The sequence below is a fragment of the Protopterus annectens genome, chromosome 1.part0 (genome assembly GCF_019279795.1).
Source record: "Protopterus annectens isolate FY-2018-M chromosome 1.part0, PAN1.0, whole genome shotgun sequence".
NCBI lineage: Eukaryota > Metazoa > Chordata > Ceratodontiformes > Protopteridae > Protopterus > Protopterus annectens.
Genome location: NC_056725.1, coordinates 1,095,525,759 through 1,095,550,077, shown reverse-complemented (window position 1 = coordinate 1,095,550,077; position 24,319 = coordinate 1,095,525,759). Strand labels below are relative to the sequence as shown.

Genomic DNA, 24,319 nt, shown 5'->3' with positions numbered 1-24,319 from the left:
AATGGCTCCCAGCTTGCACTCATCTGCGATCTTGGTCAGCCAGAGTCCCTCCATGTTAGCCAAGACTTCTGAGAAGTAGATGCCAAACAGGAGAGGACCCTGGACCAATCACTGTGGGACTCCACTCATGACTGGTCAGCAGTATGACTTGGAGTCTGCTACTTTCACACTGTGGCATCTATCTGTGAGTCAATTTGCAACCCACCTAGTGATATAGGGGTTGATGCCTACTTTGGTGAGTTTATCAAGAATTCCTGAGTGCGGAATAATAGCAAAGGCCTTGGCCAGATTGAGGTAGGCTGTATGAACTACCTTGCCCTCATCCACAGCTCTGGTGACCGACTCAAAGAAGTCAACCAGGTTGAGCAGGCATGATCTACCTTTCACAAAATCAAACTGAGCGGGATCTAGAGTCTGGAGATTCCCTATATCCTTGTTAATTAGGTCTATGATGATGTGCTCCATAGCCTTACATATCAGACTCGTCAGGCTAAAGGGATGATAATTCCCAGGGTCTGTAGTCGCTCCCCCTTTATAGAGAGGGATGACTATAGCAGTGTGTCATTCAGTAGGGACAAAGCCTGAGGTGAGGCTGTGATTGAACAGGGCACACAGATGTGGTGACAGATCACTTTGTATTTCATGTAGAACACATCCAGGGATATTGTCGGGTCACATGGAAGCTGTATTCTTGGCCTTGGACAATGCCGCTTTAACCTGTGCTTCAGTAATGCTGGGTGCCTGGCATTCCTCCAGTATTGTGACGGGTCCTTTAGGGAGGGAGAGAGGGGTAAAGTTGGCACTGAATCTGTCAGCCAGTATGTTGGCAATATCTGTTGTCTCAGTATAGGAGGTACCATTGTGCAGTAACTCACAGCAAACCTGGGTATTGCCATGGAGATTCTTGATATAACTATAGAAGGCTTTGTGGTTGTTTTTAGTGTCTGCCGCAATTCTGCCTTCATAGCTGGCTTTAGAGGTTTTGATGAGGGATCTCAACTATTTGTTGAGGCTAATAAGGGAATTTTTCCAGTCTTGGGACTTCACTTTTTTCTGCAACAGTTTCTTCCTTCTATTGTAGAGTTCATTAATGGCACGGGACCACCAGATTGGCTTCTTTTTTTTTGGAGGAGAGCATCTTGGTTCTATTAGGTATGACTAGTTCCATGCATTTATATACGTGTTCGTACAGTGCAATGGTGTATGTTTCGGCAGTCATGCATCTATTTTCCATTGACATGGGTGCCGTGAAGTTAGCCACCTCTGTTTTTAGGAGCCCAATTATTTTTTGGAACACCTTGCCATGTTAACATTAAATGTGCACTTCGTTGGTTCAACTGAACCCCGCCACTTCATTTTATCTCCTCTAGCTTCATGCCTTTTACCGTTTTTTATACATTGATATTTGATATGTTTATTAATTAGCTGTTCTACATTCTTATTGGAGTGTTTCAATTTTTTATCTATCTTTTCATTGGTTACTGTATTGTTATTATGCCTTGTCATTTTATATTCTTGTAACTTGCATTTATCACTGTATTCTGAAGAAGTTCTGATGATCTTAACATGAGCGAAATATTAATCCAATGTCTGCCATTTTTATAATAGCCGTAGAGTTCTATAGTAAGTTTATTGCAGAAGAAGTTATTGTTTCATATATATATATACATACATACATACACAGACACACACACAAGCACACACTATATTATACATCTACATTTTAGCAAAAAACATGGCATACAAATTGGGGGTGGAGGGTGGGCGCAGCTACTACAACAGTGATCTATTCAAACATGTGTTACTGTAAGTTTACTTGCACAACTGTGCTTTGTTCATCATCTGATCACTGTTGCAGTAGCCTAAGTTTACAGGTAGATTATCAGAGCTTAGAAAGTCAGGGAGGAGGGTCCCCTAGAGAATGGGCCTTGAAAAACCTACCCTAGATCTAGAAAAGAAACCTGGTACGTAATGTTTTGTGAAAGTATGTATAAATGTACACGGGACCAATATACTGCCTCTAGGATACTCCTAGAGTCCACCCCTTCCCAAAAAGCCAGAGAGAAAGCCAAGGCTCTGCTAGAATGGCTCCTAACATTACCTGGAAAAGACCTGTTATGGTGGGTATAACAAAAAGTAATAGCATGACAATCACTTGGACATCACCCGTTTTGACATTGGTTGACCCTTTTTCTTAAACTACTCATCTCTTATGAGATTATCAGACTGTGGGGGGGAATAAATATGCCTTGTTAAAGTAGGTAGACAGATGAGTTTTCTTGCTGTAATACTGAATTTATATATTAAAAATATGTAATATTTGAGAAGGAAGGTTGAAAAATAAAATAACCCCCTAAATACTTTCTTTTTTCATCAAATCTTTTCAGGACCTCAGCAACAGAAGGGATGAGTTTAGAATCTCAGCTTTGACAAGGGGAGAGAGTTTAAAATCTCAGCTTTGGCATGTTCAGATAAGTTTTGTGAGGGTTTAAGTCAAATGAAAGTGTTTTCGGAAACTCGAACTTCATAAGGTCGGGACCAAATGTTCGACTTTCTGAAAACTTTGTATGGAGATTGCAGTGCAGTGGGGATCATGGAATTTACCCCCCCCCCAGTGCAATTTTGGAGTTGGTATGTATAATTTGCCACAATTGCAGACCACAAATAGAGGGTGCAGGGGGGCATGCCCCCTGTAAAAAAACAGATTTTTGTTTCATTTGAGTTTTTGGAAAGTCGAACATATTGACCATATAAAGTAAGACTTTCCATGTAGAAGGAACATTAGCAGTTAACTTCCTCTTATTTTCAGAAGAAGCCATCAAAAACCTTTAACATGTGAGCCTGTCAGTTTAGAATTCTCCAGGTTGTTGTATCTTTTGGCTTTTCCCGGTTAGGGGTCGTCACAGCGGAACTCCGGTCCGCTAATGATTGGCAGTAGATTTTTACGTACCGACTTGCCAGGCCTGACGCACAACCTTCAATGAAGGTAAGCCCATTCACACATGTCTCCACACAGAAGACGCTTTAGCTGAGAATCGAACAGGACGTCTTACTGTGAGGCGACAATGCTACTGCAGCACCACCACCACAGCTTAGTAGCAAAAGAATAAACTTTTTTCCTCAAATCTATCAAAAGCTTCCCCATTCTTGACAGAAGGAATATGATTAGCATTCACAAATGGATTGCCAACAGATTGTTTTCTCAAAGACATCACTGCAGAGTGAGATTTTAGATCAGAAATTAAATATCTCTGCATCTGAGGTACGTCATATAATCTATCAGACTATTTAGGGGCAAGAATTTGGCTGTCAGGGTATACTGCAATCTGTTAAGAAAACATCTTCTAATATTGGTAAAATGGGGGGGAACAACTGCAGGGTAAAGAAAATCCAGTTTTAATAATGTGTGTGTGTGTAAATATCATACAAGGGTTCCTATAAGAACCTTGAGCTTTCAGAAACCTGAAATTCATATGCGCAATACCATACGAACAATTTTCTGAAAACTAGAAACTTTTGAATAGAGAACGCAGTACAGTGATGATCTGGGAATTTACCTTTTTCCCCACTGTAGTATGTTCTTGGAGTTGGCATATATTATAAGGGTGCACAGTGGCTTGCTCCCCTGCAAAAATGTAAAAATGGTAGATTTTTGTTGTTATCCAAAGTTAGAGTTCTGAGAAAATTGTTCATATGCTATTGCACATATCAATTTTGAGGTTCTGAAAACTCAAGCTTCTGCTAGGGATCCGTGTGTGTGTGTGTGTGTGTGTGTGTGTGTGTGTGTGTGTGTGTGTGTATATATATATATATATATATATATATATATATATATATATATATATATATATATATATATAATATATATATATTATATGTATGGGATCACTACTAAATCTCGAATTATGGAATCTCGAGGCTCTGAATCCTGAAGACCAGAATCTCGAGATTCCGTAATATAGAAAACAACAAAAAAATTTCTGGGCAAGTTAAATATACCAAATCCGAGATTGCACCACAATGGAGTGAATGGCAATAGTGCCATCCAGAGTGGAATGGTAATTTTGCCGTTCATTCCACTGTAGTGCGATCTAGGAGTTGGTATATTTAGGGGCTTGCCCTCACCTGTCTAAATCTTTTTTTTTACATTTTTTTTTTACCTTTCAAGATTACGAAATCTCGAGATTCTGTTCTTTCGTATTCAGAGTCCCGAGATTATATATATATATATATATATATATATATATATATATATATATATGTGTGTGTGTGTGTGTGTGTGTATACTTTAGAACATCAAACACACATAAAATTGAAATTCAAAACACTGACACTAAAATCTTGAAAATTCAAAACTTCTTCAAATATAAGCAGGGGGGCAAGCTTTCCTGTATCCAACTTATCAACTCCAAGATCGCACTACACTAAGATGTGTAATGTTGTAGTAGCAGTAAGAAGGGAACATGATTGAGGTTACCTATGAAACTCCGGTAAGTATCGGAGAGATATACAGACATGTGCAATGTTTTAACAGTCAAATAGTATTTTTCTAAGAGAAGGTTGAGGATAGTTTTTTACTATTTAAACAGGCAGTCATGAAGAGCGGAATGGTACGTTTGCCATTTTGTTCCGTTTAGTGCGATCTTGGAGTTGATATATTTAAGTGGCAGAATGTGTGGGAGGGGTGCAGGAGGTTTGCCCCCCTGCTTACAGTTGGAGAAGTCTTATCTGGTTTGTTTTTTATTTGTTTCTGTATGTAGTTGTGTTGGCATATATTAAATGTTGGTTTATGTATTTTCAATTTTATGGGATTCAATGTTTTGAATTTTCAGTGTTTTAAATTGTCAAGATTTTGGTCTCAATGTTTTGAATTTCAGTGTTATGGGCTTTCGATGTTCTAAAGTGAATATACATACATATTTTTTTTTTTTGAGATACTGACATTTTACTCTGTTCCCACTGAAACAATTATTTTATTTTGGAAATAGTTCCTAGAGAGTCTTCAGAATCATAATTAACTGCCTGAGCAGAATTAACAGATGAAACCCCCTTCTAGTCCAGTCCCTGTTTTCTGACTGGGAATCAGTATCAGAAAGGAAGGCAATTCTTGTTCTTTCAATAGTCTGTGAGGAATCAGAGTTTAAGGAATTAACAGCTTGACATAAACCCTTAGAACAGCCTAATGAGTCTTCCTGTCCAATGTCAGAGAGAGACTGTGAAAGTCATATATTTAACTGTTACATTTTTCTAGGAGACTCCTTAGAAACAGACTGTCTCAATACAAGGACATTAGTATGGGAATTGGGTATCTTAGCTCGGCTAGGTGATAAACCATCAACCATTCCCTCTTCTAAGACCTACAAGTGTGGTTCTCCAATGTCCAGATGGGACTCTCCAACATATGCAGAGGACATACCTAACCCTAGGTCTTTAGGGGCTTTCCAAGGAACTAAACCCACACCTCTAAACCTTTTAGTGAAAGAAATCTGGATAATGCCCCACAAAATGGGGGGGGGGGCAAAAATAGGGATCGATTTTAAATATTGCTCTTATAAACTTAGAAAGTTGCTAGCGTAACAGGATTTGTGTTAACATACATTTTCTTAAGGATTCAAAGTCAGAAACTCAAATGTATGTCATTATTTTGTGATGTTTTGTCAAGGTGAGTTAGATTACCAGAGTTACAGTTTTTTACAGGTAGAATATCCAAAAATGGCTGTTATGTTTGGTATTCCAAAACTACAGAAAAACATGTTTAACCCCCCCTTTAGACCTATCATTTCTGCTAGTAAGACTGAGACTCTATCCATTTGGTTAGATTATATTCTAAATCCCATTGTTCAAGGTTCTGTTTATTATTTAAGAGACTCTTGGCACTTGTTAGAATTGTTAAGGGATTTAAAACCATCTAGTACAGATTTCCATATGGCTTCATTGGATGTTCAGTCTCTATACACCTGTATTGATCAAGACCAGGGTATTGAACATCTGAGAGACTATTTAACTAAATATAGTAATTTAAACAACTCAAAAGTTAACACTGTTTGTACCCTAATGGAACTAATTTTGGACAACAACTTTTTTACATTTAATGGGAATTTTTATAAGCAGATTTCAGGTGTAGCTATGGGTGCGAGAGTGGCTCCATCTTATGCAAATTTGGTTATGGCAAATTGGGAGAGTACTTTTATAGATAACAGTTGCTATAGAAGTAACATTATTTTTTATCGTCGTTACATAGACAATTTGTTTTTTCTTTGGCAAGGTACTCTAGATGAGTTCAACACTTTTGTAAGTTATTTAAACAGTACCACCGATTTCCTAAAATTCTCACTGGGTGGTTACGGATTGGATCTAAATTTTCTTGATCTGAACTTACATTATGATTCTAAACTCAAAAAATTCACTAGCAATATTTATAGAAAATCTACATTTGCCAACCAGTACTTACATAAAGAAAGTAGACACCCACTACATATGAAAAGAGGAGTAATTAAGGGACAATATATCAGGCTAAGTCGATTAACATCCCAAGATAGTACCTTTCATGATGAGATTAAAATTTTGAGAGGTTTCTTTTTGAGTAGAGGCTACCACATTTCATGGTTAAAATCTATTGAAAGCGAAGTTATGGTCCTGAGAAAGAACAAAGTTGATCCTATTTTGACTACTCATTCAACCATTTCTACTAACAATACCCTGATTGTAAGCAAAGAATTCACTAACGCTTTTGTTTTGCCCATTTCTAATGAAATGTGGATTATTAAAGAAATTATAGTTGAAAATTGGAAGGTAGTGTTAGGTAATCAGGAATTAGTTAAAGTAGTGGGTATTAGACCTAACTTCACCTTCAAAAAAGTTGTTAATTTGAAGAGTTTATTAGAGAAGAAAGTAGATAAATGTGCTACTGACAAACAAGTAAATATTAACACCAAGGGCACCTATGCTTGCCATCATTGTAAGCAATGTAGATTTTTAAGCAATTCATCTTCGGTTCATTTTTCACATCTTAACATCACACATTGGTCTAAGAAATATTACACTTGTCATAGTGAAATGGTAGTGTATTTAGCCCAGTGCCAGTCCTGCCCTAGTTACTACGTTGGGATGACTACAAGAACCCTTAAAAAAAGAATTAGTGAACACATTTTGGCTATTAAAAAAAAGGACATGACAAATGCACTAGGTAAACATTTGACCGAATGTATTAACTTTAAAAAAGTTTATTTTTTCTGTCTTAGACAGTGTTGATATTAGTTTATTTACTGGCAATAATAAACTTCTTTTGGAATGTAAAGAATCTATTTGGCAAGTATATTTAGGAGCTGACCATGCTCCAGGACTGAATGACTTAGTTAACATAAAATGTTTTTTACAAATAAAATAAATGTAAGATTTTCATCTGTACATTTACATTTATATACATATTTATTTTGTACATACATTGTTATACATATATTTTTAACATAATTTAGTAAATTGATTTATTTATTATATTTTATATATTTTTTTACTTTAATGAATGTAATTAATTTTTGACATCATTGATCATGTGATTACAGCTTTATTATATAAAGTGCTTTAGTGTCTGGGAGAGTTGTTTTCTGATCAAGTTCACATTAAATAAAGTGAATGAAAGCGCTAAACATTGGTGTTCCATACTTTCCTGACTGGATTCATTCATCTTTTTACATTTTGTCTATTAGCCTGAAATGTTGCTAGCAGAGCCTGGATGAGTCACTGAATATCCTGACAAAAAACACACTTATGTAAAAAAAATAATTCAGTGACAACCTCTAAAAATACTTTTCCCAGCCCCTAACTACAGCAGCATAAAGAATTACGTAAAATTTTACTTCATAAAAATGATTTTTTTTTAACAAGTTGTCTTCACAAATTTTATAGTAGATGGTAAACAAGTTTCCTGACAAAAATATATTATGACAATTCCTACATTTATAAGTCACAGCTAAAATAAACACTTCCTTTAAGAAATATCACAGTTTTTCTTAATCATCTGGGAGGGGAATAGAGATAATAAAAGAGGAGGCAGCAATCAGTGTAAGTTGGAACACAGGCTGTTGCATGTGCTTTGTATGTATAACCTTAATTTTAGGTTAGATAATGCCAGTGTGCGCATCTGTTGATTTGGGGAAGTTGATCCTATCTGGAAGGTTAAACCTCGTTTTTAGAAGTTGTACATGGTTTTGTGTATTTGTTGTAAGTTAATTGGGGGTGGGTGAGTTTTGAAAATGTGTTTTTTTGTTTAAGAGTTTTCATTAAAACAAAAAGTCTCAAAAAATGTGACTGTGAATGTAAAATGGAGATGAGAAGGAACAACTGTATAAAAGATCAGCCTGCCAAATATTAGCATGTGCATGTAACATGAATATTGGAAATACACATTTAGAAAACTGACATGTATAATAGGTGGGAACAATTTTTTATCATAATGGCTACACTATCCATATTAGCTTGGAATGTAAATGGCCTTACATGTATAGACAAAAAAGAAAGAGTACTGAATTATATTAAGAAATGCAGAATGCAATACAGCAAAGCTAGAAGAGACATATTTGGAAAGAAATGAGCATATGAGTTTGACAAAGAAAATATTTCAAGGTGGGCATTCTTCAGAATATCAGTGATAAAGGAAAACAGAAGTAATTACACTAACTGTTAGAGTGGCTCCAGTAGTGAAAGAATAGAACAAATGCAGATTTGTGGCAGCAAGGGACTACTGGCAAGGGAGGATTAGGTTTTTCCCAGAAGGTTACTTATCTACCTGGCCTTGGAGAAGCAGTAGATAACCATCAAACCCTGAAATCTTGCAAAAGGAGAGTATTTCAATAGCAAGAAAGTTCTACAATATTGGCAACCCTAACTAATGACCTTATATGACTATCCTAGAGCCTTTAAGTAGTTAGGGTGCACTGAAGGTGACCTCAAGGCTTTGAATACTGAACGGTTGTCATATATTTGGCAGTATAAAACCCATGCAGCTTAGGCTAATACAACAGTGATCTAATGATAAACATCGAGAGTTCACCAACTGTCTAAATAGAAAGAGGGAGGACTGGATACAGAACATACTTGTATTTTCTGCTATGCAAATATTTTTCTACACATCTCAGAATCCCCCCTGCACTCTTTCCTCACTGCATGCTTTAAAGGCCACAATGAATTAATGCCTCACAGTGCTTGTCTTTGGGGGAGGGGGGGTGCAGAGCCTATCATGGCACTCAAGAAGTACTAATCCCAGATGGGATGTCAGATAATCATACAAATTTTAGGACAGCAAGTCAGAAAAAACAGTTTTAGGGCAGTTGAGTGAAAGCACTTTGTTGTAATGCACTTCACCTGAAGCTGTGTTATTGAAACTGCAATCACTAAAATGTGTTCTGTGCTATGGGTGGGGTGCTCCCCAAACCACCACAATTTTCTTGCAGGAGGATGTACCTCCTGCACTCCTGTTAGCATTGTAAACAACTCAGGTTTTGTTTAGACATGAAGATAAGGAGAAATCCCTTCTTTCAGTGACCCAGTCAGAGGAATCAGCATTTTCAGTAAAGTGGGCACATCTACTGATTCATGCATCTGGCTATCAAATGATTCACTGGTTCCTAAAAAACAACATCACAGATTCAAATGAGAATGCACCACGGAATGAGGTAAAGAAAATGTTAACTGCACAAAACTACAATTAGTTTATTAAGATGAAATGTTTAAACTTAGGCAAGGTATTTTCCTTTTAAGATCCTTCCATCCATCCCTAATCCCTTTTTTTCCATTTTGCACATGGGGTCAGGATGGCACATCAACAGTGATAATCGGTCTAGAGCCAATGTTCTCCCATAACACTTGATGCTTCTTCAAAATAAAGCAGGCTTTCTGATGTAACAGTCTTACTGTCCTCAGATGGCTAACAATGCAGCAACAGCATGTTATCTGCTACAAGGAGGGGGACGGGAAGGAGCGCATATGAGTGTGTTTGTACATGCATGGTTACATTATTTAATATTACAATTGTATACTGTAGTCCACCTGTAGGAACACCTCACCAACCATATCATATATACATACATACAAATATTTCAAACATGAATATTAATGCCCTTCTAGTCTGACAATACACCAAAATACTTGTTCTTATAACTGTCCAGGCTGTTCTTAAAAATATCTACGCTAGTATTTGTTTTAATGTAGTTTGGTAGTCAGCTCCATGCATCAACTGCTCTCTTAGAGAATCAATTAGTGCACTTGTCATTCCTACAGAATCTTCTACATAGGTTGTCTGATGATTCTCTATTACTTTTTGATAACCTCAAACACTCCCACAGGTAGTTGTCTCTAAATTCCCAAAATACCCGAATAAGGTCTCCTATTAAATATCTATGAGAAACTGTACAAGTTCAGATATTTCAGTCTTTCATAATAAGTTAAATTTTCACATCCATGGATGCCCTTGGTATATATCCGATGTACTCTTTCCAGTTTACTCATGCTTGTTTTCCTATAAGGTTTCCATATTGTTATTCCACACTCAAGTTTGGGTCTAATGTGACTAACAATGACATCATCATTTCTGATTTCCTAGACTTTATAAATCTTTTTATACAACATATAGTTCTATGACTATCATTAACAAATTGGTTGATACAATAAGAAAAACTCAAAACTGGATCTACCTGTACACCCAAGTCCCTAAATAAATCTATAGTTTCAATCACTGTGTGCTGTATTATCTTTTCACCATTCACAATGGTGGTTCATGCCATCGGACTGCAGGACTGCAGCCCCCCCCAGCTGAAAAACAAAAACAAAAAAGAAAGAACATTTAAAAAAAATAAAAAATATTTATTCATTTCTTGTACTGGCTGGCTGCAGCTGTGAGTCTGACTGACTCGCTGTTAAAATCCATCCCGGAACTCGAACTGCACATGCTTGGTGAGTTCCAGGTTAAAAAAAAGAAAAACTATTTTATTATTTATTTTACATTTGTTAACCGGGAAAGTCCGACTGGATACATATCCATTTTCAGCGGAGGCCCGGGGAGAAAAGCTCCACGTTAAAAAAAAAAAATTTAGTAACACTTAAAATGCAGGTTACAGAGAAATCTAGAACATTTAACAACAAACAGTGACAAATTCAAATTAAGGTTACATTTAGATAAGAAATAAAAACATTGCTGGTTATGGAATAAATATATAGAGAAAACAATCGCATAAGAGAAGTATGTCTAAAAGAAAAAGGATTTTCAGTTAGAAAGTAAGGATGATGGTTAAGAGAAGGTAGTTAAGTAAGAAGGAGTTTACTTAGTATGGGCAGAATAATAAGTTATTTTCCTGATAATGGAAATTAGAGACATATAATGGAGTAAAGAAATATATAATATGAGGGTGTGGGAAGAAAACTAGTTTCTACAAATCCGGACTGCTGTAAAAGCAGTCCAGATTAAGGCTAGAAGGTATCAGTGTGATGCCCAGAAGTCTATGCGGTTTACAACCGTAGTAAAGTGGAAAGGGATTGGACTGTCACATACGTGATGTGGATGGCTGGATTGGATACTGTTTGGTTCTCGATCTCTTCCCACATTTTGTGTGCTTTGAAAAAGAGAGCGGGAAACAAGTCAATAGTAACTTTTAGGAAAAGCAGGAAAATACATATGGAATGAGAAAAGGTTCTCCTGCCGTCAAAGCGGGTCTTGATGTCAATTCATCCAAAGTCTAGGTCCGGCGTCGGTTGTCTTCTTCTTCTTCCCAGTGCAGTGTGCCATAGGTAAAGAACCAGCCGAGGCCATTTTGGTAGGTACAAAACTGTACTATGTTCATCGTGCATACAGCTGCAGTCATAACTGAATAGGTAGGTACAGTTTTACATGAAAAAGAAGAGTAAAAGCTGCAGTGGGCTATCCGTTTGGAAATTGGCTTCCCTTGAGCTCTTATAGCATAGGACAAGAGCATGTAGTAGTCTCTCCTTTGCACCTTTGGCATAAGGATGGGTTGTTTGTAAAGGAAACCTTGTAGTTCCGATACCCTATGAGCTGAGGTGATAGCAGAAAAAGCTGCTTTTTCAGGACAGGCAGCTGGCTCAAAAGGAGGCAAGGTCAGCTTTTTCTCTTAAGAGGGGGTGAGAGAAAGGTGGATCAGTGTTGTATTCTGCAGAAATAATAGAGGAGCATGGATTTTGATAGAGGCTTGGAGAGTAGGGTGTGTGTGATGTTAGGAATCTTCCAAGAAGAGGCATTAGCGGTAGGGTCCATGGAGGGGAATGCTGTCAGGCCTCAGGAGTGTGGTGCTGTGTGTCTGGCCAGAACTGAAAGAGAGAGTCCACTCTCAGGCCTGCAGTCAGCCTGGTGAAATTTGCTAGTGTTCTGAAGTATTGAGTTTGTTGCCCCTGCTTCTGGTGTGTGTGTGGGCCATCTGGTGTGTGTGTGTGTGGCACCCACCCAGGAAAATTATTTTCTGAGAGGAGGTTAGCCTTGATTTTTTTTTGTTGACTGTGTATCCCAGAATTCAACAACGATGTTTCAGAAGTATGTGCTTGCTGTCCGCTTGGATCAAGCAGTCATCAAATATATTATTATATTTGTATCCTTGAAGCAGTAGGCAAGATGCCAGGCATTTCGTGAATACCTCTGGGCACAGTAGATAAGCCAAAGGACAATGCAGAACTGATGGTTGAACCTGCAAGAAATCTGAGGTATCTTTCTGCAATTTTTTCTGATGGTTGGGACATGCAGTAAATGCTTGAGAGAGGTCCAATGTTACCAGCCAGACCAGCATGGGGAAGAAAAACCACATTGCAAGGTATGTTTTACCCACTTTCTGCACTATATGCAATCCTGCCTGCACTTCCAAGTTAATGCCCTCATGGTTAAGGTGGCAGAGCTGTATACCTTTTTTTTCCCTTTCTTCTAGGATCTGAATCTCTCTCGAAGGTAATGTGGGTTTAGGCCTTAATTTGGGGCCCTGTTGGGGCCCTGTGAGATAGTTTCCTGGGTCATTGTGGCTTTTTTGTATAAAATGTGTGTGGTGTGAGTCCAGTACCCGCTGTCAGGCTTGAGGCTTGACTGAGGTAAAGAATCGATTAAGGCAGGGGCCTCCTACACACATAAATCTATATGTCCTAGTATGGAGGGATAGCCAGAGGCCTGTGCTGGCTGGGCAAGAGAAAATCCCTATCCTTTCTGAGTACCTTTGGCCCTCCCAGTGGAAGTGTTCCCTCCCCTATGCAGTAAGGTAAATGAGGAATCCAAATGGGGATGAAATAATGGAAGCCTGGTCAGAGGAAGGGGTTCTTCCTCTCTCTGGGGGCCTTTTGTCCGGGGGTTGACCCCTGATAAGTAATCAATGTTTTTAGGCATGGGGCCTGGGAGAAGGGCCCTCATGTTTGTTTCTAGAATGCATGGCTGCTTAGACTTAGTAGTGACCTTGATGAAAAACTGTCTACATTTTGATTCACCACCAAGAGTGGCTTCGTGGTATCTGTAGTGGTGTGGGGCGAGAGCGAGCGACCACAGAGAAAGGAAGACACCGCCAGTGTCAATGAGGTAGGCAGGGGCGGAGGCACCTCGCTGGACCCCCCCCTCTGTTGGCTTTGGCATGGTGTCGGTAGAGGCACATGGTGTCCTCGTGTTGGCTTAACTCCGCCGACGCTTTAATGGTCTGGGCTAGCAAGGAAATGCAGAGGGAATGAAAATCTTGCGCGGTATTTTTTGCCCCCCAGAAGAAAAGTTTCCCCAATGGGTACTTAGCTTTCAAAAGACTTGATTTGCAAAATTTTTTAATAATTCAGGGCTGGGCCGACCCGGCATGTGAACTGCTTTCTTGCTTCGCACACACGGCAAGGCAGAAAAGAACTAATCAGATGTACACTGTCCCCAGTACATAACAAGAACACCCACTGACATTAATATACAATGCAAGCAATACAAAATAAAATGATTACATTTAGGCAGCACGATAAATCCTTTGCATTGCTCATCTTAAGACAGGGGTTAAAAGTAATGAGAGCTCAGTACAGTTAATGCAAAGTATACCTTTTTGCATTGCTATACAACTGCACACTCACCTGTTTCTTCTGAAGAAGGAAGTACTCAGAATGATAAATGTGGTCATTAGTAGGATCCTCTACCCAGATCCACCAGGGCTCACCCATAGTTCCATGGACCTAACAAAATAAAGACACAAGTTTCTATTATGGTAATTTCATGTACAACAACTTTTTCTTGTAGTTTTTACTAAGTGGTTTGCCTGTGTGACTTTTTTACTCTCTGGTATTCATATAAAAAAATGATGCACAAAGTTATACAGGAATACTTCTGCAAGTACAACAATGTAGGATGGTGGAGTGGGGAGTACAATAAGATGATTCCTTGCATTAACTCATTTTGTTTTAATTAAAACAGCAGCTAAAGCTTATAATAAACAAGTAGCTGTGTAACAGTACAGTTTATGACAGACACCATTGATGGTTCAGTAATGCAGGAAGATCTTTCAGGTCCCATGGCCATGGTTTAGTCATTACCACTGGTCTCTAACTGTGTGGAGTTTATATATTCACATCATACCTCTGTGAGTTTTGACCAGTTAAAACGGTTTCTTCAAATCTCCTAGAAACATGCGGGTTGTCTGGCTGCACTAAATTGTTAATATAAATAATATAATTTATCTAACCTGGCAGCCTAGGTTGTGACTGGAAAGGGTCCATGAAGGATCATTTCACTTATCAGGTTTATGTTTTTATAGGATTTTGTCAACTGTCTATAGATGCAAGTGCTGCTGATGTCTATACCAAAGGAATATACAGTATTACTATACATAAAATAACTATACCATGCAATCTAAAACAATGATGTATAAACTGTAGTGAATTCTTGTTTAATAAACAAATGAGAAAAGCTTCTTACTGTTAAATGTGCACAGCATGCCTCTAACTGTATTTTGCTCCTGCGTCTTGGTTAGTGGTGGAAATTGGCCCATTTTTGGCTTCAGTATGTCAAAGCAGTTTGTTCATTCATTCATTTCTTCATTCATTAACTCTCCAGTACCTGATGCATTCAAATCAGGGTTGTGAGAGAGGTAAGGTCTAAACCAGCAAAGAATGGGCTTACTGCAGAGAATCATTACACTTAATAGCAGCTCACTTACCTATGATTATTTAGGGTTTGGAAGGTAGACTCAATGAGGAGTAAGATGATTCAGTGGTAACATCTCTGCCTCAGAGCTTTAGGGTCCAGAGCTCAAATCCTGACCTCTAGGCACTGCCTCTGTTGGGTTGTGGCTGTTCTGTGTAGGTTTTCCCCTATGTACTCCTATTTTCTCCCACTTCCTTAAAACACATTTGTTTACTGGCTACATTAAACTTTCCACACTGCTTTTGTGGTTTGAGCCATAACTAAAAAAAATGTCTGAGGAGTCTCACTTCATTTAACCAGTTAACAAATAAATGAATAATCATGTATGAGATGGCAGTGCATAACAGGACATGCACACATACTCACAAATGCACACCTCTTACATACAGACACAGATACAAACACACACATGTATCAGCAGGCAATTTAAATGCTCATCAATCCACTTACTGGCACATATTTGAACCTTGAAGGATAGCACATACCCTGGCAAAACTCCATGTGGATAAAGGAAACACATGCAGACTCTGTACATATAGCATTCGTGCCAGAAAACTGATCTGGGAAACCAAGTGTTGTGAGACAGTATCTCTAACTGTGGAGCACTGTGCTGTCCAGTCAACCCAGTTATCAAACATAAAGCTGATAACTACATATAGAAAAGAATATGATGATCATGTCATCTTCAATGTATTTATCAATGACTACCATACTAGTCTTTCAAACTCTACTCTAATACAATATGCAGATGACTCCACTATCATCTGCTCCTCCAAATCTTCCTCCCTACTACAACAGCTTACCCAAGAAGCTTTTTCCTCCACTGAATCATGGATGTCCCAGCACCATCTAGCCCTAAACCCCAACAAAACAAAACTCCTTATCTTTACTCCAACCAAAAACTTCCCAATAAGTAAGTCAGAACTCACTGTTCAGTCCCAAAACAAAATTATCATAGATGTTGTCCCCAACACTAAGCTGCTTGGTGTCACCATTGATGACAACCTAATCTTTGACCTTCATATCCATAATGTTGTTGTGTCTTTCGGCTTACCCTGGTTAGGGGTCGCCACAGTGGAACTCCGGTCCGCTAATGTTTGGTAGTGGATTTTTACGTGCCAAATTACCAGCCCTGACGCACAACCTTCAACGAGGGCACGCCCATTCACGCATGCCTCCACACAGAAGATGCTCTAGCTGAGAATCGAACGGGACAACGTCTTGCTGTGAGGCGACAACGCTACTGCAGCACCACTACCGTGGGACACCTTCATATCCATAATAACATCAAAAAAACCCATCAGAAACTAGGATCCCTTTATAGACATAACCACAATCTTACTCCTCTGGCAAAACATGCTCTCACCTCAGCATACTTGCTTCCAACCCTCCTATATGGCGCACCAATCCTTACAAACATACAGTCCTCTCTAAAAAAACAAACTAAATTCATGCTACAACAAAATTGCCAAATTTGTCACCAATGCTAAACTCTCCACCCATCATTGTACTACACTACAAGAAATCAACTGGCTTGAACTCTCCCAACATCTAGCATATCTACAACTTACTATTGCCCACAAACTTATTTATTCCTCTGATGCCTGTCCATCCCTCACTAGTTTATTGACCATCTACCACCCAAACTGGCAACTTAGATCTGAAAATAAACTACTACTAAATGTCGATAAACCTAAGCTTTCCGCTGGACATATGTTATACTCCTTTTCTGTCTCCAAGCTATGGAAAAATCTCCCCCCTGGACTTAGAGCAATCAATAATCCCATTACTTTTAAAAAATCACTTAAATCTCATCTCACTACACAATGGATATGTTCCTGTAGCTATACCAATAACCATAAAACCTGACCCTCCCAACTTACTATCTCTTCTTCCCCTATACCACTTGCCATACACTTCTTCTTCTCTCCCTAGCTCTCCTCTCTCTATCCTAACTATCACTATTTCAGATTGTCAGCCTTTCTCTCTGCCTGTCACCTCTGGAGATCTCTTACTCTCATCTTCATTGTGTAAAATCTAATAGTTGCTATGTCCCTAAATGTCTATTATTCCCTGTATTGTATATAATGTTGACTACATATGATTACTGTATTGTCTTAAAATTTGTCTTGAAAATTTTGTCTGCAAATAACTGTACAGCTTTTCTCCAATTATAATTTTACTGTACTGTTTCAAAATTTTCTGTATATATAATCGTGGAGCTTTTCTCCCCGGGCCTCCACTGAAAATGGGTTTGTCAGGCCCAGTGGACTTTCCCAGTAATCAAATGCAATAAATAAATAAATAAATAAATGATCAGCATTTGACTTTTTTTTAATTTCTGCCTCATTTCTTTCTCTTATAACTGTCCCATGTCTATCAAACTTCAAACAGATGGTCAGAGGATAAAATGACCATGATCCCCAACTCTAACATCAGTACTCTCAAACATGGTCTGTCAGTGGCACTTTTACCCTGGTGACCACAGTGTATCCTTCCAAGCTGAAACAATAACTGGTCCATTCTTTGTAAGACCATCCTTTCTGAGCAGACTAACTATAAGCAAATACTGACAATACCTTGAGAACATCCTACTTTAATTACTCATTCATAAAACATCACTGGGAACCAAATCATGCTACATCTTTTCTATTCTTCAATGCCTATTCTGCTTTACGGTCTGAAATGTTTTGTTGGCTATTTACCAGATAGACTCTACGCAATATATGCAACATGAATAAAAGACACACTGATACTGGAAATACTACGCATACAACTCAGCTCGAACAGTGGAACAAACAGTTTAATTCCAAAACAAATGTCACCAACAGGTTAAGCGCTTTCATCTGACTAGCAGACTTCATCAGAACAAACTTAATTAAAACTTAATTCATTAAATACCATCATTTTTTTTTTATATTAGGACATTAGAAATATAATATATGAACAAGTGTAGGAATTGTATGTATTTTTTCTTTAAGACAATCATTTCTTCTTTAAGACATTCATTTTATGTGTTTGGCGCCAAAAAAAATTTATGGTATTTAATGAATTAAGTTTTAATTAAGTTTGTTCTGATGAAGTCTGCTAGTCAGATGAAAGCGCTTAACCTGTTGGTGACATTTGTTTTGGAATTAAACTCTTTGTTCCACTGTTCGAGCTGAGTTGTATGCGTAGTATTTCCAGTATCAGTGTGTCTTTTATTTACGTTGTCGGCTTTGGTGAGGAGTAGTTGTGGTCGGTGCTGATATGGATAATACAAACGAAGATGCTCATGCTTTATCGGACAAAGTGGAAACTGCTGAAATTGCCAGCATCCGTATGGAGGTTACAGCTTTAAGAGACGAGGTTACACAACTATTAGAACTTGTGAAGAGTCATACCCTTGTCCCTAACTCCAATGATGAAGTCATCACTGGGGACAAACTACAATCTACGTCAGTTGGATGGGAAACCATTCGTGTTGGTAAGGAGGCGGACCATATACGTGTGGATGTCAGTACTCAAATCGAAATACCGAATGGACAAGGGAAACCTGGAGACGAAGGTATTTCATTACCACAAGAGCATATTTACGGTTGTAAGAAGGATCTAAATGTTAGTAATCCTTCCATGGACGATTTTACCTTTGACTTCAGCCTTTTTCATGCTCATGACGAGGCCGAGCGGACTGGGGCTCGTCCTAAGCGTTCGTTGCCCGTAAAAACTTATTCTGCTATGGCCAGGGCACAGGACAAAAACCAAGGTACTGAGTTAACTAATAAATATTCCAGTCCTAACATCAACAAAAGGGGTTTTAATTACCCTTCCAAACAGCTTAAAGTTAATAAAGTGGACAAATTAAATGGTGAAGTGTTGAACGGTCATTTGGATCGTTTTTTGAGCAATGATTATGAATATAACTTTGAAAAGCATGATAGACCTGATCCATGTCACTTTAGTGAACAATATTTGAGTAGTACGAAACCACAGATAAGGGATATAATTTACTCCGTGGGTAAAAAATGAATAGCTATTAAAAATGTTAAGATAGAAAATGCTTATTTTGACAAATGTATTGCTTTACAGATTGTTCCGAAAGGCATTAGATTTTTTAAAATACCAATAGGGCTTGACTTGAATAATGACACTAGGGTAGAATTTAATCAATTGTTTGACAGTTTTGGGTTCAGTTATATCAAATTGTTGATGAAGAAAAATGATGAAAAATTGTCCCAATTAATACAGGAAGTGGACAAATTAAATGCTGATATCATTAATAATGACAAGTTTAGTCAGTGGAAGGATTTGTATGACAAGCAGTTCATTGCAGCAGAACGTAAAGCGGCTAATATATTTGACAGGAAACACAGGAAAATTACTAGAGATGTTGAACAGTATGCCAATTATAGGGCATATATTTGGCCCGAATACCATCATAATGATGATGAGGAAAGGCATTATAGAAATGAACATAGAAATTTGGACAGGAACTTGAATTTTCAAGGGGGCAGGTTTTATCCCCCACCAAAATATACACATGGACAAGGAAACAGGAGATTAAGATAGATAGGGCAAGTGATGAAGTTACTGCCTATGACACAAATTCAGTTAAAGGGCCATGTGAAGCTAGCATAAAAGTTGTCACTTATTTAGAAAATGTCCTTAGTAATGAAATAGCATGTACAGGAAATAGTCATGATGAAGTTACTACATATGACAATAATTTAGTCAATGAAGTTACTACTTACGACAATTATTTAGTTAATGGATTGTGTGAAGTTAGTAAAGAAGTTGCCACTATATTAGATAATGTTGTAAGTAATGGAATGGCATGTACCCATAATTGCATAGATGATGTAGTTAATATTAGTGCCAAGCAAGATACACCTATTAATAACATAATATATACTAAAAATGGCTTTAATGTGTATAATTACACTAATTCAGATATCTCTGATGATTTTTTTAGGGTATTTTCGAAAGGTATGAAATTTATCCCCTCAGTGAGCTTTCATTTAGTGGATTGCATATTAGAAGTAAAATTATTTTGTAGAAGGTTAAATTTAGCTATTCAGTTTCAAGATAATAATATTGAAGGCACAAAATTGACTTCAAAAGAGCTTAAAAAGAAAAGCACGTATATACCACAGAGTAATACGATGGTGGCGAATTTTGAGAAAATGGTCTGCAATGATATTTATAGATTTTATAACACCTATAGGACTGACAAAAATATTAAAAGTGGTGCACAAGTCAATTTAACTGATGAAGAACGTAGTTGTTTGTCAAAATATGTGGGTAATAATGAGATAAGGTTGATGAAACCTGATAAAGGGGGAGGGATTGTGTTATATAATAAAATGGATTATATTGGTGAAATATACAACATCTTGTATCAATCTGGAAATTATGATGCAATTTCCCTCAATGAAATTAATATAGGTTACAAACGAATAGATTTGGCAATAGAGGAATATTGGTTAGACAATAGAATTACTTCTGAGACATATCAATTTTTAAAGGTGGAATACCCGATATTAGCCACCATAGTTGGTATTCCCAAAATACATAAAAATTTAACACCCCCCCCCCTTTAGACCCATCATCTCGGGTAGTAGATCCAAAACTTTCCCACTAGGAGTGGCTATTGACAAGTGGGTAAAGCCCATATACAATAATATTCCACATCTTATCAAAGATTCTTGGATGTTTCTTGGGCAGTTGTCATCTCAAATATGGGACAGTAAACTTATGTTTATAACTATAGATGCTGCGGATTTATTTTCATGCATTCCTAGAGATTTGGGATTAGAACACTTTTGCAGTAGCCTTAGAAAGTACTGTAGTTTTGAATGGGACAGAATTTGTCTTATTTCAGACATGAAGGGGTTAGTCTTAGATCATAATTATATTCATTTTGAAAACAAATTTTTTAGGCAAACAAGGGGCGTGGCGATGGGCGCATCTTGTGCTCCCATATTCGCCAACCTTGTTATGCTAGAATGGGAGTCCGAATATTTGTTTAAATCAGAATTTTTTCAGTATATAGTATATTATACTAGGTTTTTGGATGACCTATTTGTACTTTGGAAAGGTCCTATTGATAAGATTGATGAATGTACTGGTTATATCAATAATATGACGGATTTTCTCAAATTTACTTACATCTCAAATGCACACGGAATAGCTTATTTGGATACATATATTAGTCATGGGGAAGAAGGGTTTGTTTCCAGAATATATAGGAAGGAGACATTCTCCAATGACTATTTAGAATTCAGTAGCAATCATCCCCCACATATGTTTAAAAACATTTTTAAAGGGCAGTGTATTAGGGCTGCCCGCATGTCGTCCACAAAAGGAATTATGTTGAAAGAAGTGGACTTCATTAAATCCATGTTTATAGCAAGGGGGTATCCATTGAGACTACTGAATGATGTAGTCAAATATGTTACTAGTGAATGGGGTAGTAAATATGTACCATTATTAGGGAATATGTGTGCTGGTGCCACCATACATAATATGAAACAAAAGCTTGAACCAAGTAAATTAGTGTGTGTACTTACGTATTCACCTGTCGTTGATTATATAGAAGCCATTTTAAAAGAACATTGGAATTTGGCAACGAGGGATGATTATATTTTGAAAGTTGTAGGTATACATCCTAAGATTGTTTACAAGACTGGTTTCAACATTAAGAAGTTGTTGGAAACTCATAGAAGTGATAAAGATAAAAATAAGGGAAGTGTTCGTACCAAAAAATGTGGAGCGTGCAACCAGTGCTTTTGCATAAATGAGGTTGAGGGTTGTAAGTTAGACAATTTTAATCAGACATACATTTACAGTAGGGGTGGAAATTGCAACACTAAATATGTGGTTTACTTAGCTACCTGTGTGGAATGCAACGCCTTCTACATAGGAAAGACTGAGAGACAGTTCAAACTACGCATTTATGACCACTTATATTGTATTAGAAGCAAGGATAAAAAGAATGCGTTATATCGACATATAGACCATAGTGGTGACACGCATCATTTTAAATTCATTATCATAGATACGGTGGGTACATCACCATATGGTGGGAATATCAAAGCCCTATTGGCTATGAAGGAGAGTAGATGGCAAATTTTCACTGATGCCACTAGATACCCTGGTATCAATGATTTCATTAGTATTAAACCACATTTAATTTTGTCTTAATTATGTTTAATTTTGTTCTATTTTGTTTAATTTTGTTTAAATTTTATTTGTATTAATCAATTACAAACAACTGATATATGATCCTATTTATTTTTAACAATTCATATTTGTTGAAGTTTGACATGAATTTGACATGCATTCATGCATATACATATTTTAAGTAAAAAAGCGTATTTATTATTGAATATATATATTCATTGTAAATATATATATATTTTTAAAAAAACATTTATTACTTTTTATGAAATATGTTTATTTATTGATAGTCATTTAGCATATAAAGATTAGGGTATTTATATTAGGACATTAGAAATATAATATATGAACAGGTGTAGGAATTGTATGTATTTCTTCTTTAAGACAATCATTTCTTCTTTAAGACATTCATTTTATGTGTTTGGCGCCAAAAAAATTTATGGTATTTAATGAATTAAGTTTTAATTAAGTTTGTTCTGATGAAGTCTGCTAGTCAGATGAAAGCGCTTAACCTGTTGGTGACATTTGTTTTGGAATTAAACTGTTTGTTCCACTGTTCGAGCTGAGTTGTATGCGTAGTATTTCCAGTATCAGTGTGTCTTTTATTTACGTTGTTGGCTTTGGTGAGGAGTATATATGCAACATGCATGAAGTTTACTTATTTATTGTGTTTGTTGACTGCAATCTTTGGAACCTTTAAAGACACAACTCAGGTACAGAAGCATTGCAAATTACAAAGTTATGATTTGCAATAGAAAAGTGTAGTATTTATAACACTAGTTCCAGTTTACAACATTCATAGCAAATTACAAAGTTCAATATTACATTACTACAATTTACAAAACATCAATTTTTATGTTGTAATTCAATGTTCAACTCATACAGATTGTACAATGGTGCTTTATCGTGCATATTAGTACAACGGTTTACTATCAATATTGCAACAGGCAAAACGATTTCTGTTCACAATATTGAAGTAAACCATCGAATCTGGAATCCCAACTGCTTCACAATGTCAACCCAAATGATCGAGATACTTGAGTTGACATTGTCACCGAAAACATCACAGGATAACCATATAGGAGCTGATGTAAATCAAACTCCTATATGTCATGTTTTTGCAGGAGGGCATGCCCCTCTGAAGCCCACTGTGGGGGGCTGTGTCCCCCAAACCACCTGCTACTAATATATTCCAATTCCGAGATCACACTACAGTGGAGATATGGATGAATTTCCAATCCGCACTGTACTGCGATCTCCGTACATATAGTTGAACACACTTATGCAAATGCATTACTGCATTCGCATAAGTGTGTTCAACTATCCCATACACTTTTCATTTTGTGCATGACATTTTGATTTTCGGCAGCATACGTGCCGACAGAATATAGTTCGCACAAATTATATTAAACCTAGTACAACACCATTCTAGGAAAACAGAGCTTAAAGTATTAAAGGAGAAAATGACAGAGATAAGGTGTCAGTGGAGGAAAAGAAAAGGAAAAGAAACTCAACATAAACAACAAACATTTCAACATAAACATCTGTACAGGGCACCTTGATAAATACATGACATACAGTTCTAATAAATTTATAACACAAGCAACTTATATAAATTAGTATGATATTCACAAATGACATATAATCTACAAAATTCCAGCTAGCTGTGCTGGTAGTACCTCCTTTTGTCACAACCAGCTCGGTCATTAGACACAGCTGGCAGGAGAAATCAGGCATGCCAATAATCGGGGGGGGGGGGCAGGTCAGCAGGTCATACACAGCCATAGTATACTGGATGTGTGGCCTTTTTGCAATATGCAGCCCAGAGGTGGGTACATGATGGCTGTTAAAAGAAAAACAAAATTTCTCTTGATATTAGGGAGGAAGGGATGAGGATTACAATTCTGAAAAAGGAGATTTTCAATGGGACACTCTTCCTTACCAGTCATTTGGGGTTACTTTAAGGTAATCCTCATTAGTGTGTAAAGCAGGATGCACTCACAGGCAGAAGGCACTGTGACT

General features: G+C 37.3%; 1 protein-coding gene across 1 annotated transcript in view; it reads right to left on the bottom strand.

The window, feature by feature from the left end:
* ASCC3 (activating signal cointegrator 1 complex subunit 3) overlaps positions 1 to 24,319 on the bottom strand; it is a 4,485,173-nt gene that overhangs the window by 1,228,616 nt on the left and 3,232,238 nt on the right. The window contains exon 21 of the mRNA XM_044069284.1: positions 14,074 to 14,172. Coding sequence (XP_043925219.1) covers positions 14,074 to 14,172 — 99 coding nt within the window. The remainder of the gene's footprint in view (positions 1 to 14,073; positions 14,173 to 24,319) is intronic.